The sequence below is a fragment of the Balaenoptera ricei genome, chromosome 1, assembly GCF_028023285.1.
Source record: "Balaenoptera ricei isolate mBalRic1 chromosome 1, mBalRic1.hap2, whole genome shotgun sequence".
Taxonomy (NCBI): Eukaryota; Metazoa; Chordata; class Mammalia; order Artiodactyla; family Balaenopteridae; genus Balaenoptera; species Balaenoptera ricei.
Genome location: NC_082639.1, coordinates 21943872 through 21964118, shown reverse-complemented (window position 1 = coordinate 21964118; position 20247 = coordinate 21943872). Strand labels below are relative to the sequence as shown.

Sequence of the window (20247 nt, the reverse complement as noted above, 5' to 3'; positions counted from 1 at the left end):
ATCACATTGTCTCTTCCTTATTGAGTTATCCCTTTCTTGTTTCTGTATTACTTGCTAGCTCTATCTCGAGATTGTTCCAGTCATTGTTCACAGTACAACATAAATCCTAGCCTCAGGTTCTCTTTCACTTTCCCCTGTTGCCAGTCAGTCCTCAGTCCTCTGCAGTCAGAAATGGTTCTCTCTATGCTCATCACTTACTTTGAAATCACTCCATCTTTTTACCCTAGTCTTCATCTTTCTCAGCTACTCTGAAGCGGCTTATATTATTGTCCAAACTAGAACTCTTTTGTAGAGTGAAAGGGGGCACTAACCAAACTTGGTTTTAGGATAGGAGGTATAAATTAACACTGTTCCTGGCAAACTGGAAGCACTTAAAAAACTCCTTTATAGCTATCAGGGTGCTCTTTGAGCTCAAGTTTTAAAAGGACATATATACATAGGAAAAATTTTTAGAAGAATATACAAGAAACTTAATACTGAAATCATGGAGGTTTGGGGGCAGAATAAGGTCTTTTGTATTTTATTTTATACATATCTGTATGGTTTGGGTTTCTAAAAATATGAGCATATGTGCCTTTTGTATTTAAATATTAAAAAGAAATTAGTAATACTGTAGACAAAAGAGGTGGTACATGATTACAACCACAGTGTACTCTAGGCTAAAACATGGAAAAGCAGTGAAGCTTGGGAAATATTCTTGATTGAGAGCAATGAAAAGGACCCTAAAATTTGTGGTTTTGGCTTGGAGAATAAAAGGATAATAAGTAGCAAAGAGAGAACGACTACACTCAACCCCTAATTTCTTTTTGTCTTATCGATAAAGGAGAGTAATCTTCAAACTATAAAGGATACCATATCAATTTAAAATATTTTATTTCCACATTTATAAGCAGGTACCTAAGTTATTTGTAATGAGTTCTAATTCTCTAGACTCCCCCCAGTAAAAAGACTGGCTTTGGTGCTCCTTCTTTGTGTTCCATAGAACCTTGAACTTCTATCAGAATCATTATTTCACTGTTTTATTTATTACTTTTTTAAAATTTTATTTATTTTTGGCTGCGTTTGGTCTTCGTTGCTGCGTGTGGGCTTTCTCTAGTTGTGGCGAGCAGGGGCTACTCTTCCTTGCGTGCGGTGGCTGCTCTTGTTGTAGAGCACGGGCTCTAGGCGCACGGGCTTCAGTAGTTGCGGCACGCGGGCTCAGTAGTTGTGGCTCACGGGCTTAGTTGCTCCACAGCATGTGGGATCTTCCTGGACCAGGGCTCGAACCCGTGTCCCCTGCATTGATAGGCGGATTCTTAACCACTGTGCCACCAGGGAAGTCCCTGTTTTACTGTTTTAGAAATTATCTGTTTCTTTTCAACCAGACTGTAACTTCCTTGAGGTCACGGACTGTATTTTGTTTATCGTCATATTCCCTTTCAGGAGGGCTTGGTAGAGAACAGTCAGTTGAATGAATGATAGCATGAATATGAACTAGAATTCTCACTATAGGCATTTAACGTTGGAGAATGAATCTGCAGTGTATTTTTCTCTCACATTAGTCTCATGTGGATTGACAGCTTTCCTGGGCCAGTCTTCCATGAAGGCTTCTTTCATCTTGTGATGCTATTATCTTTAACTGTAACCTCCATGGTTGCCAAAGAAATGGAAGAGAGGATTGAAGAATCACATGAGATGTTTTTAAGGGGTAGTTGTAGAAGTGGCTTACGTAGATAGCTCCAACCTGACAGTAAGGGGGTCTGGAAAATGCCATCAATCTGTGTCTTAGTCTATTCTGGCTACTGTAACAAAATGCTATAGAATTGGTGGTTCATAAACAATAGAAATTGATTTCTCACAGTTCTGGGGGCTGGGAAGTCCAAAATCAAGGCGCCAGCAGATTTGGTGTATGGTGAGGACCTGCTACCTGGTTCATAGACTGCCATCTTTTTGCTGTGACCTCACATGGTGGAAAGGGAAAAGGAGGTCTCTTTTTTTAATTTTATTTTATTTTTTTTATATGGATTACTGTTAGGAGACCATAGAATGTTTTAAATCCATTTCTTTGATCGCAAAGAGGGTCTTTGGGTGAGCTAAGCGTAGATTCATCACCACTATTGGAAAATTACGTTATTATCTGACCTTATGTAAATACTGTCATCTTCAGGTGGGAGGGACAGCACATTTATATTATAGCAAGAGCCTGTATTTTGTCATTTGTGAAATTATGGCAGTAGATAAGCTAGAAAATTGAATTTTTCTTATCTTTAGCCTTGCAGTTTCCAGTCAAAACGTGTTTTCCAGCGTTATTCCGTCAACGCATTTTTCTCCTATGCCTTTCAGTGAGGTTATGTCATACATTTGTAATACAATTAAATTCTCTTGTCACAGTATGTATACCATCCTGGAATTCCTTGACCTCCTGGTTGGTTTTGGTATCTTTTATCATACAGAAGTTTTGAATTTTTGTAAAATCAATCTATTTTCTCCTTTATGGCTTTTGAATTTAATATCATGCTTAGTAAGGGTTTATCTACCTCAAAGTTCTTTGTTTTTTTCTTTTTTCTTCATATGCTTCTGTAATTTTGTTTCTAAATTTAGAGGGTTTTAAAAAAAATTATTTTATTTATTTATTTTTAGCTGTGTTGGGTCTTCGTTGGTGTGCTCAGGCTTTCTCTAGTTGCAGAGAGCCGGGGCTACTCTTCATTGCGGTGCGCAGGCTTCTTGTTGTGGTGGCTTCTCTTGTTGTGGAGCACGGGCTCTAGGCACGTGGGCTTCAGTAGTTGTGGTGCACAGACCTCAGTAGTTGTGGCTCGCGGGCTCAGTAGTGGCGGCTCGCAGGCTTAGTTGCTCTGCAGCATGTGGGATCTTCCCGGACCAGAGCTCAAACCCATGTCCCCTGCATTGGCAGGCGGATTCTTAACCACTGTACCACCAGGGAAGTCCCTAGAGGGTTCTTTTTTAATGCCTCTTTTTTCTTTATCTTTATTGGTACCTATGAAAATTAAGGCAGCATTATATAATGAGTTGATATGCCATAAGCAAATAACCAAGAGTATTTGGTTTTATTTATTTTGTCATGTTTTCTCATGAGGAGTGGCTGTCCATTAGAAATTGTATGGGCCTTGTATTTAACTTGTATTTATTATTTACCTTGTCTGAATTGTTAAATTTAATCATATTAAATAACTATATTCCCACCGGATATGTTTATTTAAAATTGTTTAGCAAAGTTTCTGCCTCTGTGAGTTCTTACTCTTTGTAGTGGTTGGCAGTACTCTTTGTCAGCTTGAAATACTTTAAGTTTTCATAATTTGTATGGCTAAGCACACTAAGCATACTTCTACTATAACTAGTAATTCTAATCAGAAAACTCTAAAATCAGATTCTTTGTCATATAAAAAAACAGGGAAAACTTAGTAGTGTTAACCATTGATCTTTCATTTATGGATTCTTAAACTGTTTCAATGAAAATGCTTTTACCTTAGAAGGAATTAGAGAAGGTGAAAATATGGGGAAAAAACAGAATAGTGTGAAGAATATTTTTTAGATTACTGGTAACCTGATTAGAATTTATTTTTATTTTTGGCATGTAAGTAATTTGAATATAAAGATATTTCTGTTAAATAAATGATTAGATGATAGTGAGATTGCCATACTTAATGTGTGAGAATAAAACTGTGTGTCTGGTAAAATTTTAAACTAACCAGTTTGTATCCAAGTTTGGATACCTTATCCTGGTAAACATTCTGTGTTGAGTAAAAATCCTGGTAAACCTTTTATTTTACCTTGAATCTGACAAACACTTTTTTCATTTAAAAAAAGAGAGAAAAAAAAAAAAAAAAAAAAAAAAGAGAGAGCCTCATGTGAAAAACAAGTACATCTCTAACTCTAAAATATAATAGGGATTAATAAAATAAATCTAAGGGAAACAAAAGGAAACAGTTACCCTGTAATTTATTAGTTAATATTAGGCTGCCACTTGAGTAGCTAGATGATTTTAAAAACAGATCAAGACATTGATGCTTTTGTATAATTTTTTTACAGGTGAAAAAAGCCAAGATGCAGGAATCAGGAGAGCAAACTTTAAGGTATACAGAGTTGAATTTCTTTTTAATGACCTACTTATAATTGTTTTTACATGCTGATTAGTATATGGGCGTGATTTGGGTTGACTACCCTGTTTTTGGTTTTTAGCATCAGTCTTTACGTTTTGAAATTATTTGGTTCAAGGTGAAAATTTTCCTCTAAAAGTTTGTCCTTGAAACACATAGGTGCTGATTTTTTTCATTTATTCATTATTTATTCAACAATATATACCAATCTCATGGTATCTCTCAGATCCTGTGATATGTGGAAGAGACACAATGGTGAATATTCTTGAGTCAGGTGTACAGTATACATAATAGGGAAGACAGAAATAAGGAAAATCCAAGGGGTTAATCATTAATTACCAAAGGGATATGGGACACCTTAGTCATTAGCTCGGCTCCCCTTGTAGAAAAGAGGCAGCATCTTTGCATGTCATGTTCTGGCTTCCACAACACCATGATTTTAAGTTGTCCACAGTTCTTACCTTCTGTTGTTTGTCTACCAACCATATGAACCGGTAACTGCATCACCTCTAACATCTTAATTTTAAGAATCCTACTCTTATACCACCACACACACTATCATTCTAGCTTATTTATTCTATTGTCACACTAGCCCTGTGTGTTATACACTTCCAATTAAATGATCTGTCATATTTTCATTATCAAGCATTGACCCTTCCCCCAAAAAAGACTTCAATAACTCTCCATTTTCCCCTTTTCCCAGCTCCTGGCAACCATCATTCTGCTTTTTGTCTCTGTGATTTTGAGTACTCTAAGTACCTCTTATTAGTGCAATCATGAGTTATTTGTCTTTCTGTGACTTGCTTATTTCATTTAGCGTAATGTCTTCATGGTTTATCCATGTTGTAGCATGTGTGAGAATTTCCTTCCTTTTTAAGACTGAATAATACTTCACTGTATTCCACACTTTGTTTATCCATTCTTTAGTTGGTTGTGTTAATTGTTGACAAGAGTTCTATTGAATGAGAATGAAATATTTGTGGCGCTTACTTTTGGAGTTTGGGTGTTTTTGCTCTTTTTTGGAGGAGGGAAATTTTATTTTGGAGAATTTTTTTTAATATCATACACACATTGTTAAGTAAAATTTATGTTTATATAACTGAAAATAATTATATTTTGAGACAGTAATAATTTTTCTAGATATAATAACTTTAAATATTTAACAAAGTGCTGGAGTTAATTCACTGTCTTGGTGCTGTTGTTTCTATTTAATCTTTAGATACTAAGTTGAATAAGTAGGGGATTTTGCTATAAGATTTCAGGACCATAGGATTTTAGGAATTGGTCCATTGTATGCCAGACCATACAAATATACCTTCTAAGATACAGGATCTAGAAATAGTCTTTCAACAGTGGGTATAACAGTGAACCCCAGACTTATTCAGGTACACATAGAAGACCAGTCATTGTAGTCAGAAATGTGAAGTTCTTGTCTGGGTTTATACCTTTCTCCTTGGAATCCTATTTAATTAGGCATAAGATGGGGCTCAAAAGTCTGTATTTTTACCATTCAGGTAATTATAAGAAATAAGCCATTTTGGGAAACAATGATGTAACTATTCAGTATGATTTCTTACCCTTACCCTCAATTCCCATAGTAATATCTTGGTTAGTATATTAAGCGCTATTCCAGAAATACAGACAGTTGAGTAAATAGATTAAAATAAACTTCATCTGGGGATTTACCTTTAAAAAGTAATTACATCTTAGGGAAAATTGTTTGAACCTTGAGAATATACCCGGAAAAAAAAACTTTATTGATATTATGCTTGAATATTAGAGGTCCATTCAGAAAAGATAAGGAGAGCTTTAAGAATTTTGGTGCTGTGTATTTTTTTTTATAAATAACGTTTCTTTAAAAAATTTTTTTCTTTTTAAAACTACTCTTTCCAGATATGTGTAGTGTCTGGGACAGGGTCCTCCATGTCTCCCTGGAGTGTAGAACAGCAAAGCAGATTTCTTGCTAGGGAACATGAATGTGGGAAGAATACCTGGGCTGGGGAGAAGTTGTATTGTAATAATACTAGCTACAGTTATATTGTACTTACTCTGTTCTACTCTCTGTTCTAAGTACTTTTCATATATTAACTCATTAATTTCTATAACAACCCTAAAAGGTAGCTTCTATAATTATCCCTCATTGACAGTTGAAAAACTGGAGCACAAATTCAGTGACTTGCTTAAAGTCATAAAGCTAGTTTTGGCAAAGTGGAATATGAACTCAAGCAATCTGGTTCTAGAATCCACACTCTTAAGCACTGTGCTATACTGGTAGTTGAGGGAATATGTGGAGAGTGGAAAGTAAGGTAGAAGGAAGAGGGAGGACGTTGTGAGGGATGAAAGTATAATCTCCAATTCAGAATTTCAGTGAGTATCTTCCCAACATTAAAGTGTCTAACATAATGACTTGTCCTCCCAGTTTACATGACTTATCTTTTACAATTTCTCTTAATTTGTCTTACAAGTTTTTTTAAAAAGATGTTGCTAAGTTTTGGGAATGATAACAAATAAAAACTTGTTTATTTTTAATTGGGGGAAAGGAAATACAGTGGAATGCACCATTTTAAGGTTCAGAACCCCTTCTTGGAAGCAAGCGTGTATGATTTGAAAAAACTTGTCAAGTGATTATGAGGACCATTGTCTGAAATCAAGCATCTTCCTACTTCCCTTTGGTACTTTGGAAATAAAGTGACAGCAGTTTTTGGTGTTGTGGAATTTTTCTTTTACCATGTGGTCTTCAGAGAAAATCCGACTTGCCTGTGGCTTAGGTGGAATTTCCGAGTGATATAAAGATTGAAGTGATGATGAAGAACAGTAGAATGCTGAAGGTACTAGCCCTGGCCCTAGCTCTTTAGGTAGCCGCTAAAAACCAAGAATAAGTATTTCATAAAGTAGACTTACCTTGCCTCTTACTTACCTAGGAAGAAAGGGTTTGATTTAATCACCTTTAGCAATGCAGCAGGTCAGTCAGGGGCTAATGTATTCATTTTGGTTTTCCCAGTCAAGTAAGCAACTCTGAAGTCAATGATCAGAAACCTGAAACTTCAAGCCTTGCTTCAAACCTTACCATGTCGGAGGAAAGTAAGTACCATATTCTGTGCACCATGGAAGAGGTGTTCCTGTGACCAGGTGATGCTATTCTTTTATAATTCGTTTTCACTGATTGCCTTGTTTGTCTCAGAATATCCAGAATCCTTTCATTGCCTTGTTTGTGTGTTCATCCTTGTGCTCTCCGATAAGCCTTATTGACATACCAGCTAAGGAACAAAATAACATGGAATTCACTCCCCAGGGATTGGTGATTGTGTTTTTGTTTCGAGGTTGGATGTTCTAAAGGTAATAAATAGTGCCTTACTGAAAATCAGAAAAGTTTGTGGGCCAACCTCTGACTGTTCTCCAGAGGGCTTGATATTTTTCTACCTTCCTAATAACCAAATAATTCTACCTGTCCATCTAGGCCAAAAAAAGAAAAGTAAGCCCCGAGGGCCCAAGATTGATACTGGGCCCTGAGGGAGATCCATCTCAGGGATCCACTTACCAACCCTTATTCTCTTGTAGAACAGTTATATTCATGCATTAGACAAAAATTTGTAGAATGTTCTTTTTTTTTTCCTGTGGAAACATGAGCTTTCTCTGACATATCGTGGTGGTATGCTCCATAGGGCAAATAGTCCTCCTTGAAATTAAATTAAATAAGATCTTACGGAAAAACCCCGAACGAACTTTTTGGCCAACCCAATAGCTGTGCCCTTCCATATTTTCCCACACACTTTAAAAGGATAAATTTGTGTAAGACACTTTTTGAAAAGATACTTGTTTGGGGGATATATCTTAAGATGATTATGCTTAACCTTATATAATTCCCATGTGTTAAAAAATGGTGTGCCTATTTTAAAAAAAAATGGTATGTCTTGAGTTGTATATATTATTTCCTCAAAGATGCTGTTCCAGTGGTTCTCAAACTTTCAGCATACCTAAGAGTCATCTGGAGTGCTTGTTTGTAATGTAGAATTCTAGACTCATCTTCAGTGATTATCATTCAGTAGACCTGATGTGGATGGGAATCTGCATTTTCAAGAAGATAGCTAATTCTGATACATATGGGAAACTGCTCTAATCAATGAAAAGTGTCTACTCTAATTTTTTTAATATCTCACTCATCCCCAAGAAAAAGGCCTGTTCCTTATATACTTCAGGGCCCGGAGGTAAGTTGTCTTCTTGCTTCTTGAAAACCATTTCTCTTTTTTTCTCAAAAACTCTAGTTCCTTTGAAGTCTATATTTATGTCCCTCCCCCACATTTCTTTTTACCTCAGACTGAACTCCTAGTCATTTTGCTCTTTAAAGACTAGATCTTCTTTTTCTTCTCCATCCAGACTCTTGGTAATTTCAACATCCATGTAGATGACCTATCCAATACCCATAATGTCCTTCTTGTTTTCCTGTCCCTTTTTACTCAGCATAGATTCTATGGTTCTTTATTATAATTACTCCCTTACAAATACCTTCAATAATTTGGCCTCTTGTGCTCTTCTTGCTAAACCCCAGTCATAATTTAATCCAACTCTCCACCTTCTCTATAAGTGCATTCAAATAGCTGAACATTATTGGATGAATTATACACCTAGCTGACTATTTACTCACAGGGCCTCAAGTGGGCACCCTACTACATTTTACTCATGAGTTTTACCTTTTAATATTTCACACCACTTCTTTCCTCTCGAAGCACCTATACTCATTCACCTTTCTTCATGCTTAACTGGTGACTCCTTCTCAAATAGAAGCTCTCTGTGACAGGAAGCTCCCTTATTATCCTACCAGCACCAAATCTTCAAAGCTACTTGTGTTTGTACCCATGTTATCTTGCTTCATTCTTGTCAGAATTGGAATAGTATTCTTGCTCCTGTCAAAGGTAAAACCTTTTATTTGTGCTTCATACCCTATTTGTTCTCACCTCCCCCAAGGACTTTGGTACTTTGGTTATCCTAATACCATTCCTGCATCGTCATGTTCTTCTCTTCTTAATCCATCCTGTCAGTAAAGAGACATGATTCAGTATCTACCATCTTAAAAAACCGTCCTTTGGGTCCACATCCCCTGCTAGATATAGACCTTCTCTTTGTTCCATGACCCATTGGAACCTCTGGAAAGAGTTGCCCTCACTTGCTTTCTCACCTCCCATTCACCCTTCAACCCTCTCAAATTTAGCTTCTGTCACCACTCTTCCAATGAAATTGCTTTTGTCAAGGTCATTAGATACTTTCAGTAACTGAAAGTGCTAGTTCTAGTGACATTTCTCTCCTTGTATCCTGCCTCCCACTATTTTTTCTCCCACCTTTCTCCTTTGCTGGCCTTTCTTCTACTATCTGAACTCTGAATGTTGGTGGGCCTCAGGGTTTGGTTCTAGTCTACCATCTTTGCTCTTTCTGCATCCTCTCATCCATTACTGCATTACTTTAAATGTTTTATACATTCTTAACGAATTCCAAATTTGTATTTCCAGTCTGACTTCTCCCCTAATTTCATTTGTGAATCCAGCTGCCTACTTGACATCTCCACTTAGGTATTTAAAAGGAAAGTCATACTTAAAATGTGTGAAAGCTTTTTATTCCCTTAGCCTTCACCAAATCTGTCCTCTTCCCGAACTTCCCCATCTTTGGAAGTGGTTTCACTATCCCTCTAATTACTCAAGCTGAAAACCTAGAAACTATCCTGTATTCCCGTTTTCCTCATTCCTTACATACAAATTCATCAGGATGTCATGTTAGTGTTTTACCTTCAGGATATATTTCAAGGTTTTGCTTCATCTCCACTGCTTTTTTTTTTTTTAACCAGTACAAAGTTAAACACATCCAAATTTATTTACACAAAGCTAAAGAAATTTGGGTTCTATTTCCATTTTGTGTAATTTTATTCTGGGGTCTGGCTTTGTTGTGTAGCTGACATAGGTCATTGAAACTTGATTATCCCACCTCACATGTAATTTTTTGTCACAAGGGAACAGAAAACTTGGGTATTTAGCGCACATAAAATAATGATCTTAATACTTTTGCAATTTAGTAGGAAGGCAGCTGTCCCACAGCTTGGCAAGGGGACAGAGAAGTTACAGATTTTAAGCAGATTATGCCTTGACTCTTTTGTTTTTTAATTATTTATTTTCTTTCTTTATTTTGGCTGCAGTGGGTCTTAGTTATGGTACACGGGATCTTCCTTGAGGCATGCGGGATCTTTCATTGCGGCACGTGGGCTCTTCGTTGCGGTGCGCGGGCTTCTCTCTAGTTGTGGCGCATGGGCTCTGTAGTTTGCGGCATGCGGGCTCTCTTGTTGAGGCGCACAAGCTCAGTAGTTGTGGCGCGCGGACTTAGTTGCCCATGGCATGTGGGATCTTAGTTCCCCAACTAGGGATCGAACCCTCGTCCCCTGCATTGGAAGGTGGATTCTTCACCACTGGACCACCAGGGAAGTCCCTTGCCCTGACTCTTTATAAGCCTTTCATAGTTCCCAAGTGCTGCAAAGATCAAGGCTCATTCATTCTCTAGAGAAGTAAAAATTGGCCTAGATCTCCCAGGATGTTTTGTGGACCTCTTCTAGAATTAAATTAAATCAGAGGAGGAGAAGGATTTGGGTTTTTGAATGTACTTGTCAGCAGAGAAGGAACCATTATGTAGAATTCAAATGAACTTCCATTCTATGCGATGAATGCTAAGAACTTTAGATCTAATTGAGATCCCCTTCATTTTTGTCAAAGTGATTATGGATTAACATAATCTGCAAATTGCCATTAAGTATTTTCAAAGACTTTGAACAACGGCAGTGGACAAGATTCATGATAAACTCACTGGTGATGATTTATCGTACTGTTGGGCATGAATTGGCCCTGCATCTGATCTTGATCAGGGTTCCCTTTTTGGGTCAGACACTCAGGGAACCCAGCTAGACATAAAGTTAGTTGGTTCACCCTTAGTCCCTAATCACAATAGAGCAACCTCCTTTATAGTTGTTTAAGGAAGTTCTTGAACAGTTCAGGAGTCTGGTACAAGCTCTGTGTGATGTTACTCTGTCTACAATATGGACTGAAATAGTGCTAATGAATAGGATTCTGCTATCTGTCAAACTTGAGTTGAATATTTACAGTATTTATCCCAGATGAAATCATTAGGGTCAAGCCTCATGACGGTATCTATTCTGGATGAAGTCATGGAGGTGAAGAGGACACTAGCTGTGAAAGTCTCTTTACTTGATGGTTTATCAGAGTATTACATCAGTTCCTCAGGTGTGTCTCTGCTTTGCCAAACGTAAAGCCTTTACTACAAAGCTGAAAAAATAGTAATACAGAAGCATACTTACATCTTTCTGCTGTTGATTATATACAGCAGTAGCTACAGTTTTCTAATAAAATTGGGTTCTTGCTCCAAATCTGTCGTCCTGCAAGTCATTCTTATGACCTTTTATTCAGAATAGGGTTAGCACCCAGAGAATGAATAAGCTGAAGAAGTATAATGTGGTTTCCTAGACATAGATCTTGCATTTTAAGTTTGCCTATGAGCACAGCTGAGAGCTTAGGAAGTTGCTTCATCTATGGTTGTAGATCAGTGATGGGTGAAGGCAGAGGTCAGTTGGTACTGACTTTCGAGCACTTTACCATACCCCTTGCATTCTAGCTTCTTTTACTGTCTCTAAAAGTCTCTAAACCCATTATTAGAAGAGTGAGGTATTTCCTACTGCATAGTCTTTCTAAATTTCTGATGCCCAAGTTGTAGTCTGTTATTTAGTTTGAAAGACTATACAGTGAGACATAAAATTTCCCCATTTCATTTTTAAACTGTTCTAACTTTTTCCTGGTGATATCTTTCTTTCAGTTATGACATGCACCGATTACATCCCTCGCTCATCCAATGATTATACCTCACAAATGTATTCTGCAAAGTAAGTTGAATAATTATTTCAAAAATCTGTATGCTTTTTCTCTAGATTCATTGCAAAATTTAACTTGATATTTAAGTTATTAAGTTGACATTTAACTTATTTTCACCTTTCTTGTTCTTCCCTACTCCAGTTTTTTCATTCCCTCTAAATATAGTCTATGTAACATCCTTTTAAAAAGTTAATGATTGTCTGGAATAGATCACTGTTACCCAGGAGCTTGCTCAAAATGAATAGGCACTGAAAAATGCAAAATACCATTAGTGATGAAAACATATTACTGATTGACCTCTGATCATTCTCTCTTTGCTCTACTTTAATAGAGAGATCAATTTAAAAAGCTGAAGCCAGCCTCGGACTGGGACTTCTCAGCCTAATCTATGTTCAGTTTATTGTTTTAGGAGTGTCCTCAAGAGTAGAACTAGGCTTGAGATTAAACAGGTTTAGTGGGTTGAAGTCATTAAGAGGCAATATTTTGGGCCTCATGAGGTAAGATCAGCATTTAAGGTCCACTAAGTTAATCATCTCCAAGATGAGTAGGTGCAGAACAGTGTGTATATTCGAGCCAGCAGTTGTGCATTGATAGAGTGAGCCTACATACATAGATACATACAAGTGTGCTTTATTAAACTGGGATAAATTCTGATGTGCTTACATAGGCAGGGTACGTAAAGAACACTCACCTTTGGTAACAGAGGTGAGTGATATGTATGGGTATGTTATAAAAAGAAAACTTTTTCCTTTTGAATTTTGCGTCAGTTAAAAAAATGAGCTAATTGAAACGTCAACTCAATGAGTTCTCCAAATTCTAACCTGGTATTAACACTAATAGCATTCTTGGGCCAGTCATTTTCATGTGGTTTTCTTCTTCTGTGAAATGACTGAAACTATTCTCTGAGATCATTATGAAGAAGATAAGAAAATAATTTGAGCTATAAAGACACTATATAAAAAATGATATTATGATCTTTATCATATCTGGGGATTAATCCATTCGAAGTCACTAAGATTTTAAATCATTCTCACGTGATTTGATTAACAGCTACAACCTGAGCTATTTCCTGGTCTCAGATCTGGCTAAGAAGAATAGAAATTTTCAAATTCAGTCTTTTAGGCTCTACCGAGATGTGAATATTGCATATTCCAAATTCATTCATTCGTTCAAAAAATATTTGTATACCTGCTGTACTCAGGACACCTTATTATCTCTGCCTTCTATCTTTTTCCTTTTTTATTTTTTTTTAATTTATTTTATTTATTTATTTTTGGCTGTGTTGGGTCTTCGTTGCTGCGTGCGGGCCCCCTCCAGCTGCCGCGAGCGGGGGCCACCCCTCGCCGTGGTGCACGGGCTTCTCACTTCGGCGGCCTCTCCGTTGCGGAGCATGGGCTCCAGGTGGGCGGGCCTCAGCAGTTGTGGCTCTCGGGCTCCAGAGCGCAGGCTCAGCAGTTATGGCGCAGGGGCCCAGCCGCTCCGCCGCACATGGGATCCTCCCGGACCAGGGCTCGAACCTGTGTCCCCTGCGTTGGCAGGTGGACTCTTAACCACTGCGCCACCAGGGGAGTCCCTATGCCTTCTATCTTAATGCAGACCCCCTTACCACTTAACTAAAATAGCATTACATTTTTTAACCGCCTCTATTTCAAGCACCCTCCGCAATCCATTTTACAAAGAAATGTCAAACTAATCTTTATTAAAGAACAGCTCTGATCTTGTCATTCTTTGCTCAACAATTTCAGTGACTCCCAGTTGAACACTTTTAGCCTCATATTCAAGGTCTTTGCTGTCTGTCTTCCTATACTTTCCCTTAATATAATATGTGCTCCTTGCAGGCTGAAGCCCTTCCTCTGTACCTTTGCCAGAGTTTTTCTCTTTTCCTAAAACACCCTTTCTCTCCCATTTCTGCACATGCTATCTGCTCAGCTCACAGACCATTTCTTTATAGGCTTCCTTCATTTTCTTCTTCCCCAAAACTGGGGGGAAAAAATCTTTTCCTTTCTGAAACACCCCTTTCCCCCATTATTTTATTGTTATGATCTATATGGTACATATGACACTTTCTTGCTTATAAGTACAGCATAACTTATCAAATAAAATAACTGGTATCTAAAAATTCAGTGCATAAAATGTGGCACCATCTTATTCCATGGATAAAATGACCAGGTCATCTAGCTAGTTTAAAATCCCAGAAGTTTTACTGTTAAGTTCAAATCTCTAGCTAAACCTGATGTGGTTGTCACCAACTAGTGGCAGTGTACTCTGGCTTAAATATCAGCGGGGCAATTCTGTGTCCTTTCTAGAACTTCCTGGATTTTATTAGTTATGTGACTTCTATTTTATAGGCTCGATCTGGGGATATTGGGCCACACCTGTACTCCCTGTTTCCTAATACGGTTGCTTACCTTTTCTCTGCCAGCCTCACCCTCTTCTCTAAGTCCCACTTTCCCTCTCAGAACTTTAGTTTGGCCCAGAGGGCTAGGTGGAGAATGGAGCCAGTTGCCAATCCTGTTCTGTCCAGTTTTCTGTCATTTTAGGGTTTTATTCTATATTTAGACATAAGGGCGTAAACGAGTTTAGTCCATACTTGTATCTCACATAGGGCCTTGCATGTGGCACACCACAAATGTTTGAGGCATAGTAACTGGACCTTGGGAGGAAGATATTTGAGACTGTTAAATTTTCTGTAAAATTGTTTGTTAGGTAGGTGACAGTAGAACCTGGAAAGTAAAAAATAATTCTACTTTCTGACCATAGTAAGAGACATTTTACGTGGCAGGTTAGTCTCCTCATTGCTGATTCTTTGCTGTTAGTGGTATTAGCTATTTCCCCTACTTTTCTCACATGAAAGTTTTTGTTTTCTTGAACTTTTCTAGACCTTATGCACATATCCTCTCAGTTCCTGTTTCGGAAACTGCTTACCCTGGGCAGACTCAGTATCAGCCACTGCAGCAGTCTCAACCCTATGCTGTCTACCCTCAGGCAACCCAAACATATGGACTACCTCCTTTCGGTAAGGCATTCTATTGTGAGCAGTTGCTAAGAATGTTGATTTTATCCCCCAGAAATTTCCGTCTTTCCCCCAAAAGCGAGCACGGCTGATCAGGAAGCTGAGAGATGCCACGTTGTTCTTGGCAGAGCACCTGCTCAGGCACAGGTGTGATAGAAGTTGGGTATGCAACTTCCCAGCAGTATATTTGATGCATGTCATATAAAATCATAACTTCTCAATACTCAGTTGTTTATCTGCCATAATGTAGCTATTTCCAGGATACTAAGTCTTGACTGTAAAGCTTGGAATCTTCAAGTGTTTGGAAACTCTTTGAGGAATTACTACTGTTGATTTGACTTACTTCATACAAAACATGATGCCATGACAAATATATTTTGAGGTGGCTAATTTCTTGCTAAAACCAAGTAATCTACATATCCAGATGGAATATACCTTATAGTTTTCTGCCCCCCCCAACCCCGCTCTGTTTTGTCAATTTCTCCCTCTCCTTCCCTGCTGCCCCAAACTGATCAGTTGTTGCTCTGCTGAACGAGAAAGTCGTCTTAGAGGGGGAAATCCCCAATTTTGTACAACCTCATCATGTGCATAGAGAGTTTTGTTCTTTGGTTTTAGGTATCTTGTACATGAACTATAAATTAGAATGATTTACTAGAAGTCAGTTTGAGGTTCTTTGGGCACTTAATATCTGTGCTTTTTCTGTGTGTGTGTTAATTGATAGATATTGTCAGTGTGGTTTATTGCCCCTTCCCTGCTTTCCTAGAACTGGTGTCAGAAAATTAAGAGAATACTGTGTTTTTAAAAAAATATTCAATATGTTAATAAAATTATAACTGTGTAGCCTTTATTGAAACTAGCTAGGAATTAGAGAAATCTTTCAGATTGCCACAGATTCTGGGTGTTGCTTGCTTTGGGTTTTGAGATTCCTACTTTTCCTGGCCTATTTGGCTACTCTTTTATGATACTGACAGCTTTCTTATCTTGAGGCTTGTTAGCATTCCTTAGCTCCTGATAACTACTAGAAACAAAAATTGGGGGTTATGTTTAATGATAGTGGTAGTTGATAACTTCATGAGAGAAGAGAAACAGAAATGCTCTTGTTTTCCTGTTTGTACACCCATGCCTCAGTGCCTGTCGGTATATAGTAAAATTTTATGTTTCTGATATATTTAACCAGACAAGACTCAGCAGTCCTTTCGGAAGCAGGACTCTGTGAATATGTTTGTGTTTATTTCTTTTTGCATATATTAAAGCTAATTTATCAACAGCTGGCTAACAATAGGCCAGCAAGTATAAAGTATTTCACATTTTATTTTACTCTCTGTTTTGATTTAAATTCTTTATTAGAAAGCCAAAAGCCCTTTATGACGTTGTTGAACAGTTGATTATTTCTGCTGTTCAGTGTTAAATAAAACTCCTATTATATCTCTGAACTCAGATTTTGGAAAACCTAGCACAATGCCATGTGCATATAGGTCCTAGATATTATGGTATCTTTTATAACAACAGCATTTCCCTCATTTTAAAGAAAGAAAGAAAAATCTGTAAAATAGGTAGATCCCTGTTAAAAACTTGAAGGAAACAGTGTTTATTTTATAAAGAAATATTGATTATAACAGGCTCTTTTATTAATCTACTTCTGTTTAATAATTGGGGGTGAGGGAAACTTGTTTAATAAGTTTTTCTTATCAGTAATTCAGAGAGAACTGTTCATTAGCTTAATTTGCCTTTGAATGATAGGTATGGCATATTCTCAAATTTTATAAAGGAAATTTTAAGGAAATGTTTATAATACTTTGTGTGTGTGTGTGTGTGTGTATAATGCTTTTTAAAGTGACTGTATTTTTGAAAGACATTTTCTTATGCTTTAACGCATGGCTTCTTTTCTTTTATATCAGTCAGATGTAAAATACTCCATTTCTTCCTGTATAGCACAGGGAATTATACCCAATATCTTGTAATAACCTATAATGGAATATAATTTGCAAAAAACAAAAAAACTGTATCACTATACTATACACCTGAAATTAACACAGTATTGTAAATCAACTACACTTCAGTTAAAACAAGACTCCATTTCTTTTTTTCTTGTGAAGATTTTGGTAATTTTATTATCTTAGTGTTGCCTGTTAGCACTAAAACTAGATTAGCTAGTCTGTTATTTTATTTCAGATGTAAACAGAGCTTTAGAAAATCTTATTGTAATACGATTGTATGTTATATATTTATACAGTATTAATAATATATTGTAATAATATTGAGTGCTTACTACGCAAGCAGTATGCTGAGAATGAGTGCTTCACACTTTACAATACTTTCTTATGTAACCCTCAGGACCACCCTAAAAAGTAAGTGGCAGCATTATCCCTTTTTATAGATGAGGAAACAGGCTTAGAAGGATTAAGTGACTAACCTGAGGTCATACAGTTAGTAAATGCCTAGAATTAGAAGTGCACCCTGGTCTGTTTAATTCCAGAAGTGCTCATAAATTTAGGTCTGTATGAAAAAGTTAATCTCAGAGTTGAGTTTGAAATTTAAAAGTTTCCTCCTTTTAAAGAAGTGAGAAAAGACTAGAGGAAATCTAAGAAGCCCATATTATGACTAATCTTTAAAAGTAAAGGAATGGTGGTCATATCTTTTCAGAGCTATATAGAAATCTGGTGAGATGGTAGAATGAGGATTTGAGGTTTAACTTCCAGTAATCTGCATGAATACGTGTGAGAGAAAGGGTACTCGTTCATTTTTAGGGGCTCATAAAAGATTGGCTTAACTGCCATTGTTCTACCTTCTTTTAAAAGAACTTTAATATGAGATGGAGATTTGACAGTACTAGAGAATGGACTTGAGGATATGGGGAGGGGGTGGGGTGAGATGTGACAGGGTAAGAGAGTGTCATGGACATATATACACTACCAAATGTAAAATAGATAGCTAGTGGGAAGCAGCCGCATAGCACAGGGAGATCAGCTCGGTGCTTTGTGACCACCTAGAGGGGTGGGATGGGGAGGGTGGGAGGGAGGGAGATGCAAGAGGGAAGAGAAATGGGAACATATTGTATATGTATAACTGATTCACTTTGTTATAAAGCAGAAGCTAACACACTATTGTAAGGCAATTATACTTCAATAAAGATGTTTAAAAAAAAAAAAAAAAAAGTCTTAAGGATGTTCATGCCATATCCCTCAGTAATTTTACTTTTAGGGATTTATCCTAGGGAATTAATTAGAGATAACCACAAAAATTTACTACCAAGATATTCATCACAGCATTATTTATAATAGCAAAAGATTGGAAACAACAGACATATTGAATTGAAAGGTATATGTTAAATTGCAGTGTATCCGTAGAATGGAAAACTGTGTAGCCATTATAAATCATATTCTTAAAGAATATTTAGTGTCTTGAAAAAAGTTTATTATTAATTGAAAAAAGCAGTATATTAAACTGAAAATACAATATAATATACCAAGTTAGTAGTTTTTAAAAATATGTACATAAAGAATAATTTGGAAGAAAAACTGAATGTTAACAGTACAGGCAGTACAGATTTGATCTCAGTTACCAAGGAACCACGCAAAGTGAGGACACAGTTCCAATGTGTACAGGTTTCAGTTAACACAGTCCCATGCAAAAATGAGAATTGTCTGTATTTTTTGTGTGTGTGATGAGACTATGCAATTTTTTTCTTTTCACTTTCTATATTTTCCATAATATACATCTACTTATAGTTAACAAAAGTACTCAGATTAAATTACTTAGTATTTATAAGAGCTCATCCCAGTGAGGTATTAAATCAACAAGATATTCTTTCATGTGGTTTTTTTAGCATTTATATGTACTTCAATTCTTAACCAAACTAATCTTCTCTAAATTTCCACTACTCTGATATATATTACTGCAAAGTGGACTGCTCAGATTAGTTTGGTTAGTGACTAACCAATAGGGGGGAAGTATTTGTGCTGAGAAACTTGGGTAGAGTTTGTGATAAGACCCCACTGTGGGGCAGCAGGAGAACAGCACTCAGAGGCAGACTTCCTTTGCCATTTTTAGATCAGCTGCTGCTCTACATCAGGCTCTTGGTGCTTAAAATGACTTGAGAAAGTCTACTTGTAGGCAAAGAACAGTGGACCAGGAGGCAGGAAGCCAGGATTTCATTTCTTCTTTGCTGCTGGCATTAGTGCTCTACATTCACACCATTTGTTCATGCTACTTGTTACTTGGAATTCTGGAAAGAGTGCTTTTAAAGGAAGATAGATAGATACACACACACTTAAAGAGCAGGGCTACAGTGATACTGGAGGCAGTGTCCATATTGTCTTTTATTCCTCTGTTCTTCATAAAATAATATTCAATAGCTACTTCATGTTTCTGCCCAAAAACATTCAAAACTATCTATTATTTTCTCTACTTGTCTTGGACATTTTGCACTAATTTCTGACCTTATAAGATGGACCAGTTTATAGAAGTTTTACATTTTGAAACTTTAAAGATACATACTGAATAATGAGACTAGCAAAACTCTCTCAGTTAATACTATTCTTATTAGTAAGATAGTATTTTAGGACAGTGTAATAATAAACATGTTTCCAAACCCAGCACCTCAGGTTCAGAACCTATTTAGAGAAAAAACACATTGCTTACAATAAATCTGAAAGTTATTGTGACATTGAAAAGGCAAGTTGTTTCTATGTTTCTAAAAAGTGTGATAGTCAACCACCAAGAATCTTAGCACTAATATTCAAATTTCACATCATAAATGTTTTAAAAAAACTACATTCTCAAATATTTTTTATTGTTAAATGTCAGCCATAACAAGGAATTAAGCTGTGGCTTACCTGGGCAAGACTGAAAATCATCATGAACCAAGGGGTGGAAGGGGGTGGAGGGCAACCCTCCTAATTCGTGCTGGAGATGTCGGCATTCCTTAATCTCCTCAAATATGTTATTTCATGTGTTTAGTAGAGAAAAGAATATGTCTTGTTTTTTTAATGCTTTAGTTTGATAGATTAGGAGTTTGGGATTAACACATACACACTACTGTATATAAAATAGGTGAATAACAAGGACCTACTGTATAGCACAGGAAACTATACTAAATATCTTGTAATAATCTATAATGGAAAAGAATCTGAAAAAGTGTGTGTGTGTGTGTGTGTAGCTAAATCACTTTGCTCTACAGCAGAAACTAACACAACATTGTAAATTAACTATACTTCAATGAAAAAAA

The 20247-nt window shown here is 36.8% G+C and overlaps 1 protein-coding gene across 10 annotated transcripts in view; it reads left to right on the top strand.

Moving 5' to 3' along the window:
* Positions 1 to 20247, top strand: part of EYA3 (EYA transcriptional coactivator and phosphatase 3) — a 100641-nt gene that overhangs the window by 39906 nt on the left and 40488 nt on the right. For 9 of the 10 annotated variants that reach the window (XM_059916570.1, XM_059916579.1, XM_059916588.1 and 6 more), the window contains 4 exons: positions 4027 to 4070; positions 7096 to 7175; positions 11952 to 12018; positions 14887 to 15023. In XM_059916570.1, the coding sequence (XP_059772553.1) occupies positions 4027 to 4070; positions 7096 to 7175; positions 11952 to 12018; positions 14887 to 15023 (328 nt within the window). Of the gene's footprint in view, positions 1 to 4026; positions 4071 to 7095; positions 7176 to 8262; positions 8300 to 11951; positions 12019 to 14886; positions 15024 to 20247 lie in introns of all 10 variants that reach the window. The other variant, XM_059916625.1, reaches the window with a different exon arrangement.